The sequence below is a fragment of the Eumetopias jubatus genome, unplaced genomic scaffold (assembly GCF_037043125.1).
Source record: "Eumetopias jubatus isolate StellerSeaLion01/CBP00866 unplaced genomic scaffold, mEumJub1_p1.0 scaffold_7, whole genome shotgun sequence".
Taxonomy (NCBI): domain Eukaryota; kingdom Metazoa; phylum Chordata; class Mammalia; order Carnivora; family Otariidae; genus Eumetopias; species Eumetopias jubatus.
The window spans coordinates 108988664-108997817 of NW_028274813.1; the positions used below are offsets into that span (position 1 = coordinate 108988664).

Below are 9154 nucleotides of genomic sequence, written 5' to 3' on the forward strand. Positions count from 1 at the left end.
CGTGGTCTTTCCTCTGTGTACGTGCCTGCCCAGGCCCTTACCTCCTCTTCTTAGAGGGACACCAGTCACCAGAGGTCCAATCTAGTGACCTCATTTTCATGTAATTGTCTTTTTAAGAGATCCTATCTCCAAATATGGTCACATTCTGAGGTCTGGGGGGTTGGGACCTCGACCTTCGGAATTGGGGAGAGGGAGACACAAGTCAGACCGTGACACGCGCTGTCCGTGCTGTCTTCTCATCTTCTGGTCTCTGAGGTCTGTCCCACACACAGTCCTCAGCCCCGGGCAATGGGCTCCTTTTCTCACCACTACCAACTCAGCCCACCGCTGCCCCCTCTGCGGGCGCCTCCCCTCTGCACACTCACAGCTGGCCGGCTAGGGTCCGGCAGGTCATGGGGACGAAGAGCTCCCGGTCGTGTCTGGGATTGACCGGCAGGTGGGAGAGGACCACCTCAAAAGCGGCCAACACAAAATCTGGAGGGCTTCTCCGTTGGCACTGAAGTCAGAATCGGAGCCGACGAGTGCTGGCCCTGAAGAGGCGACCTCTGGCAGAACGCGATACCAGACCTCTTCACATGAAATACAGGACTGGTGGATAAGGTGTTCGAAACATGGACTTGGTTTGCTCGGATGGCCTTTTGATTTTTCCCTCACACCGCATTTTAAAAAATAAACGTACTGAGGCATACTTTACATACCAAACAATTCCCTAATTTCAAGTATACAATTCAGCGATACTTTTAGCGGACTTACGAGTTGTACGACCATCCCCATAAATGAGTTTTGGAACATTATCATCACCCCAGTAAGATCCCTCATGCCCATGTACTGTTAGTCCCAATTCTGACCCCCTGTCTGAAGCAACCACTAATCTACCTCATGTCTGTGGATTGGCCTTTTCTGGATGTGTGATGTAGACAGAATCTGTCAGTACGTGGTCTCTGGTGCCTGGCTTCTCTCACCCAGCATAACGTGTCTGGCCTGCAGGTCACGGTATAGTATCAACAATCTGTTCCTTTTTTATTGCTGATCTTGGTGGCCTTTTCTGTGTTTGCCGTAGGTCACAGTCACCAGCTGTTCCATGTGTGTGTGATACTGGCCACTCACATGCAGATGGAAGCCATACTTCTGGACAAGGCTCTGAGGAAGGAATGGCTCCTGGCCCACTCCAGGCCCCTGTCTTTCCCTCAGATAACTGGAGCCATCCTTCTGTGCCTCATCTTCAGCCTCAGCAACATAATTTATTTCTCAGCTGCTCTGTATCGGATTCCTGAGCCAGAATTACATAAAAAAGAAACGTGATTCAGACCATGTGCTTCTCGTGCCAGATGTCAACCTTAAGCTACAACATCCTAACCACCATAAGCCAGGGGCAGGGTACCTGTTTCCAAAGGTCGAAAGTATTCACAATGGCTGATGTCTTAGCATTTTTGAGTGGGTTCATGTCAACAAGATATTGAACTGGGGAAGTTTCTCTAGAGGTGCACTGATGCTATATTATGATTTTAAAAGGGGAAGATGGGTTCAAGTAAGTCCTTGTTTGGGCAGATTCTTAACATTTCATTAAGTTTTAAATTGATTTAAAATGGGTTTTTCAATTCTATTTAAACAGTTGGATTAAGCATACCACCCTTGTATTTAGTAGCTTGACTATTAAACACTTGAATGAAGCTTTACCACCCTTGTAGTATTACCCTTTGCAAATGGAACTTGCTTCATTTGATGAGTTCCACATAGCACTGCATCTGCTAAGAGCTCCGCAGTGGGAGGGACGAGCCAGAAAGATCAGTGTAAGGAGCCTGAATAAGAGGAAGCTGGGTCTGTGGGAGCTCTGGGGACAGGGCAAGCACTCCAGAACGGAGAGACCTGGTTTGGGGAAGGGTCTTCTTTCCCCACCTAGTGAAGGGAATGAATAGAAAGAGTCCTCTTTCCCACAAGTCTGTTCTGCCTTAAAGTGCCAATTCCCATGTCATGTGGATTTGGATCTTCTTAGAAGTCCACATGGCTGGGTGTCCACGTTGTGTTTTTCTCTGTTTTCTCATTGCCAGTTTGATGCTGCACAGTATCGTGTAGGACGGGTCCATTGTGTTATGGGTGGGGGCTGGCTGACTTAAGCCCAGTTGGCTGTGTTCATCTGTCACCTTTTAAACGAGTGGCAGCACGATATTTGGGGATGTTATACATTTGATGTCGCTTCAGCATTTTAAATGCTGCAGATGTTAGTGTCATGTGCAGAGGATGCTAACACCTTGCTTAAAGGGTTGGTCAGCTGTAGTGATTCTCGAGCTTTACCGTGAATCAGAAACGCTTGGTGGGTTTGTGACAAATGCAGATTTCCTGGCAAAGTCAGGAGATTCTGCATTTGTACATGGTTTAAAATGTAGGTCCTTTAGAGGAGGTTTGCCTTAAATCTGAGCAAGTCCCCAGGTGATTCTAATGCAGAAGGGCCCCAGGCCAAACTTGAAGAGATGCTTTCCTCGTGAATTCCAGAAGGCACTGGGCCTATCAGCTTTGCTGGGATTGACCTAATTTTCAGCGACTTCCCACCTAAGGATGTTTCCCCTGCTTTCTACTCTGCATGAGCCTGAGCATTTTCTCATCTTTTGCATCGGGAGTTAAAGTTTAGTATTTCATGGTGTTTTCAGAGAGTACGGAAATGCTGATGCTGAACAGTTTTTAACAGAGGCCCATCAACCCCTGATCTGCACTTGCTAATGACTTAAGGGGCTGTCCATCACAAAGCAGGATCTTCTTTGCTGACTCAGGAACACCCCCATATCTTAGAATACTGCCTCTATGGTTAACTGGCCCAGAAACCCAAATGGCCTTGTGAATAGCTCATCATCTAATCCTCTAAGGACAAGTAAAAATTTATATTGGATGAGAGTGGTCAAGAAATATGATTTCATTAGTTTTATTATCTGTTTACTTCCTCTGGGGAAGGTAGACTGATAAAATTATATGGGCTGGTAAATTTTTGATACATTAATTGCCGTTGCATGACAAAATTTCGTTTTTGGCAATGATCTGACACTGTTAGTTAGTGGAATTTTACTCCAGCAGGGTCTGTGGGCTTCCGTTTCATCTTGCTGTAACTGCAGTTTTATGCTGAGAAGTACAGAGTTTAAATACCCTATTCTAGTAATGCCAAAGACATGAAGCTTTATTAATATCTCTTATTTAGAGAGAGTAAAATAATGTTCTTTGTTTAGCTCAAATAGTTGAAAGGTAATAGGTGACTCATCTGAAGGACCTTTAGATTATTTAATTTTTGGTTATGTGGCTTTTTCGTCATACTGCAAAAGAAATGTTAAATGGAAAAGAAATGTTAAATCCACAAAATAGGAGCAGGGTTTCATAATGGTTTTAGATGTTCGGTAAACTTAGTCCCATGGTATACTTTTGGACAGTGTTACAAGTTAAAATTTGAGAACAGTTCCAATATACTGATTTGGAAACTTCTAGATGTGGAAAATGGGTTCACATATATTAATTACTGTTAGGTATTAAGAGTAATGGGGGTAGAGTTTTGCGTAAGCCATCCCAGAAAGTCAAAAAGGCTGGCATTGGATAAGCCGAAGACCTCACTGGGAAGAGGTCTTTTCGTGTAGCGGCTCTCAGCGTTTTTTGAGTGTCTCAATTCGCCCTGGAGATACGCCATTCTTCCATTGGTAGGGACTGCTCGCCATGCCACTGCCTCAAAAGGGATTTTGTGGGGGGTGACAGACACCCGATGGGATGTCCCCGTTCTTCCTCCCCTTTCTTGAGAAACACTACTCCAAAATTTCCCAGATGCTACAGTTGGGATAAAACTTGAATGTGTTCGAATGAGGCCATGTGGTCAACTTCACCTTCCTCCGCTCATCTTAAGAGTTTCACTTTCCATTGCTCAGTTTTGGAGAGAAAAGGAATTTGTCACTGTGGATTAGAATGAGAAGTGGGAGGTTTTAGAAATCATTCGAGTACAAAGTGGTCTAAATATTTGGTCTGCTGTAGTCTTTCTCAAAGTGCTTGTTGTGGAACCCAGCTCATGTGCGAAGTTCTAAGGAAGGCAAGGTGGAAGAGAACGGTGAGGTCGCATGTGTTGGAGAGACCCTTCATTTGGCTCTATTGTGTCCCAGATTTGTTTTGGCCATGGCACTATATGAAACAGCTATTAACACTGTATGACAACACTTTATAACATATTAGTTGAATGCCAGCCTCTGATTTTCTAGTCAACAATGCATCATGGCCGAAAAGGCAAAGACCCATTTCCAAACTCAGATGTTCTTCCAACTTACAGCAATGTCTGGTTTTCTTAAATTGTGTGGGAGAAAGAAAATAAAATTTATTTATTACAATAAAGACCTATTTCCCACTTGATTTGATGTTTCACCTATCACTGCAAACGCGTTCATTCGTTGTAAGAAAGAGATTCCTATACACGTGTGCATTGCTAAATCACTCTGTGAATATTTATTTTGCGCCTGATATATATAGAATGAACACTGTTTTAGAGGCTGGGGATAGGAGAAGTGAGGGAAAGCCACCTCACTTGTGTGGAGGAAATGTGCTGATTGTCAGTAGGAAAAGATAGATCGGTTCAGATAGTGGTGAGTACTCTAAAGGAAATAAGCCTGGAGGAGAAATGGAGGTGGGAGGGGCAGGGCAGGTGAGATTGGACGGCCACCCTGAGAAGCTGACATTGGAGGAGAGCCTTGATGGGCAAAAAAGGGCCCACTTTGCCAGCATGTTGCCGGGCAGGTGTTTTGGGTCGAGGTGGCATATAGGCAAAGGCCCCAAGACCAGTAAGTACTTGTCCTGTTAGAAGGATGGAAATCAAGCCACTCATTCCAAAATGTGTAACTCTAGAAAAATGTATGGATCATTTGACCTTTGAAGAATTATGGAATTTCTCCTGGATGTTCTCCCTGGGAGATTGTGCAGGGGGGGTTTCCTCTGTCCTCTTGGTACTTGTATGAATGCTTCAACTCTCTAATACATGTATTTCAGACAAAGAGAGAGTTGCCACACCCATTCTCTTCACTCGGGGCAACAGATTTCTAAAATTGGCTTAATTCTTGCCTCCTCTAAAGCATGGAACAAGGAACCTCCAAGATAATTTAATCCAGCCTTTCAAAAATGTGTTTGATGATGTAAAATGCACATTGTCAGGCCCAAATGGATAGATGCAGAAAACCTTGGGAGGGAAAAGTAGTCCTAGAGTTTTAAATTTTTATCAAAAGCCCCAAGTGATTTTTAATATAAGGGAGTTTAAGAAACACTGGTCTAGTCCAACTGTTCTTTTCTCTTTTTTTTCACATTTGGAAAAATAGTATGAAGAATTCCGAGGTACTGGGGTGTCTGGCTGGCTCAGTTGATAGAGCACAATTCTTGATCTCGGGGTTGTAGTTTTGAGTCCCATGTTGGGGGTAAGAGATTACTTAAAAATAAGATCTTAAAAAAAGAAAAAGAGACTTCTCAGGCACTCTTCATCCTTCCCCCTTTTGCAATTTATATAACTCTCTTCTCCCACAGTGAGAAACGTGGCTCCCGTTATCCACAATGTATTATTTGCTCAATCTTAGAATGTACAGAATGTCATTTCAGAATTACCAACTCATGTCTGCAAAAAGGCTTACTAATTAGAATTCAGTATATGTTTCAAGTTCTTTTTGTCTTGAGCCTGAGGGCATATGGTCTCAATAGTTTAAATTATTTGTGTTAAGTTATGGCCCATTTATGTGTATGTTATTCATTTGAAATATGGTTCAGATCATTTGTTTCTTTTTGTATCAATTTTACAACCTCCCTCCCCCCGCCCCCGGCTTGCTGATTTTATTGTATTTTGAGTCTGTAAAACATTAACATCCAGTCATTCATTTTCAATGCTGCCCTAGCCACTGGGAGTGAACAGCTGGGCCATGAGAGCGCACCCCAGTGTTGAGTGTGTTGGAAGTGCCACAGGTATCCCTTTCTTCATTGTACCACCTTCCCTCAAACACTCTAGGCTTTGGCAGTTTCTGGTCACTAGTGGTTATAGGGTTCCCGCAGCTGGACTCATGTAGCTGGGTGTTTGAGTTAATTACAGTTTCCATCCGGTGAAGTCAGCCTCTCCCCTGTGATGTGCACAGAACCCTCCCAGTCCAGTTTGGCAGTTTCTTAATAAAGTCAAACTTACACTTATGATGAGACCACCAATCCCACCCAAGAGAAATGAAAATCCCTATCTACTTAAAGACCTTTATGCAAATAATTAGACCACAATTGCCAAAGGGTGGAAAGAACCTAAATGTCCATCAGCTAGTGGATGGATAAATTGTCATGTATTCATACAAGGGATTACTACTCGGCAGTAAAAAGGGAACATGTTACTGATACGTGCAACGTATGTGTGAATCTCAAAAGCATTTTGCCCAGCTAGAGGAGGCCCCCTGAAAAGAGAAAACTCTAAGGGAGGAAGTCAGAAAAGTGGTTGCCAAGGGCTGGGGGTAGCGGAAGGTGATTGACCACAAAGAGGCAGCACAAAGAAAGTTTTGGAGTGGTGGGGGTATTACACATCTGATGGTGGTGGCTACAGGATGCTGTGTTTGTCAAATACATAACATACACAGTACAACCGAGAAGGGTGGATTTTACTGGACATAAATTATACTCCATAACCTGATCTTAGTAGAAACCTCCCGGCTCTACTACCTCCCCGTCTCCTACCATTACCCCTGGTCTGGATCTCTAATTCTAGGGGAAAGTGCAAATCTTTTACTGGCTATGGGGAACCCTTCAGGGGAAGAGATAAGATTGTGTTAGGTCTGAGATGCCTGTTTTTTTTTTGTTTGTTTGTTTGTTTGTTTTGTTTTGTGTTCATTTTTGCCTTTTTTCTTTTTTTTTAAGAAAATAAGAGCTTTAGTATGGATAGAAGTGAGGAAGAAGAAACTGGCCAGAAGAAAAGCTGGAGTGGGGGCTCCATGTAACTGGGTCCTCAACTGGGATGGATTCATCTATTCCTTCCCAACATTTACAAGAGGGTAAATTGCTGGGCGCTGGGGTGCAAGAGCGCCACCTAGCGAGGCTTCGGGGATAAGCCAGTAGAGGACACAATAAGGAACAGTGACCAGACTGGGATGGGAGCTCTGAAGCAAAGCAACACGTGCTGGCAGGGTGCAGGGGGCTGGGGGTATAGAGTAGGGGTTCAGCATCCAGTGCCAGGTCATTGAAGATCTGCTGAGAACTGAGGGTAAGGAGGCAGTGTCAGAGGAAGGCAGGACTGCTACGTGAGCCTGGGGCTCTGAAGGGCCACGTGCCTGGAGGGGTGCCGGGGGCAATGATAAGTGATGGGTTTGGAGAAGAAGAGCCTCGGGGCCCTTGGGGGCTGTCCAGCCCTGGGGAGATACTGTGGTTTTACAAGCAGGAGGGTGACATGACCGAATCTGTGGTTTACAAGTGGATTTGGAGGGTAGCAGCAGAGAAGCCTGTTCGGTTACTGTTGCAGTCATCCAGACAAGACACGGTAGGGGCCAAGGGGATGGAGAGAAGTGGAAGGAGAGGGTCGAAGGCTATTTAATAGGCAGAACTGTCAAGAGTGGTGAGTGGATGCTGGAACAGAAGGAGAGGCAAAAGTCAAAGATGGTACCTGGGACCCTGGCTTGGGTGGCTGGGTAGATGGTGATACCACCCACTGAGGGGAAGCAGGTTCAGGGGAAGAGATTAGGGTGCGGTAGGTATGAGGTGCCTGTGGGACACCCAAGTGCAGAATCCAGAAGACAGTGGACATATGGGTCTGCAGCTGAGAACAAATTTGAATGGTATGTGAAGCCCTGGGAGTGACTGGGAGTGCCTGAGGCGAGGCCTCAGCTAGCGACCGGGTCAAAACCCTAAGCTACAACATTTAAGGGACAAAAAACAAAACAAAACAAAAATCCCCAAAACAAACAACACACCTCATAAATGAGTTCTGAGAAAGATGGGCTTAGAGAGCTAGGAGAAAAAAAAAAAGGCATAGGAAAAGAAGAAGAATAAATATTTTTTAGTGCTGTTGAGAGGTCCAATAAGATAGGGGTGGGGAGAGGGTCAATTAGGTTTAGCGTCAAAGAGATGGTGGTCTCAATGAGAAGAGTTCCAATGGAGAGACTGAGGCCAAAGCCAGACTGCAGGGTAACTAAGAGGTAAGTAGCCAGCAGTGATGCCTAATTCCTAAATAATACAAATCCCAACCTGCCATTTAACAACAAAGTTCTGATGGTTCAAAGACTCATATATAAAAAAGCAATAAAGGCATTAGGAAAAAACATCTTTATGTAGAACAGCACGGCCCAAGGATATGAAATTATGTTTATTTAACTAGTGCCTGGTTGAGGAGGTGGGAGTAGAGCCCCATGAGGGCACAGTGTGGATGCATATTTGATAGCCATTAGTTTAGGGGCAGATGTCGAAGTGGGATAGAATCCGTTCATCTGAGAAGAGTGGTTATTCAACTGAGTAATTTAAAAGATCACCTTGGCTGCATTAAGTGACTCATGAATCGGCGGCATTCCGTCTAGCAAGCAGAGAGATGCTCCCGGGAGCTGTACAAAACGAAAGGTTTTTATAGGAAGGAGGGTGGGAAAAGGAAATCATTAGTGAAAGAAAAGATAGGATTGTTTCAGGCCAGGTCACCTTCCCTCAGGGTGAAGGGCAGGGGGTCTTACTTTGAGGACCATCTCCTCTTCCTTTAGTGGGGGGCTGGGGGAGAGGGGAGATGGAGAAGACGTCGTCATGGCTGCTGACGGGAAAGTTCCTGACTGACCGGTTCAGGCTACGTTTTGGGGGGAGGTAGAAACTGCACTTAGGTTAGAGAGTAAGGCCCTTTTTGGTGACTTGGCCTGGTATGAGGGACTCCACTTTGGGCCTGTGGTTTTCTTTTGAACAACGCCCAGGATCAAACATTGTTAAGAATTTCATAACACAATGTGTATGTACGAAAGAGCTGGAGGAACCAGAAAGGTAGAACCCAGGAAAGGTGAAGGAGAGAACGAAATCCAACATGATGAGGTGATGTGGAAGCCAGGGAGGGAGGAAGATGCAGGGCACAGCACGAGAATAGGGCACTCCTGTGCCGGAACGCCTTTGACCTCCGAGTCGACCCTGGACTTGCCCTTCCATTGGACTTCTTGTGCTGTAGGAAAAAAAAAAAAAC

The 9154-nt window shown here is 44.9% G+C and overlaps 1 protein-coding gene across 2 annotated transcripts in view; it reads left to right on the forward strand.

The window, feature by feature from the left end:
- The window catches only part of PAQR5 (progestin and adipoQ receptor family member 5), a 58421-nt gene extending 54079 nt beyond the window's left edge, over positions 1–4342 (forward strand). For both annotated transcript variants that reach the window (XM_028100438.2, XM_028100440.2), the window contains one exon: positions 1061–4342. In XM_028100438.2, the coding sequence (XP_027956239.1) occupies positions 1061–1302 (242 nt within the window). In that variant the 3' untranslated portion in view covers positions 1303–4342. The remainder of the gene's footprint in view (positions 1–1060) is intronic.
- The last annotated feature ends 4812 nt before the right edge of the window (positions 4343–9154 follow it).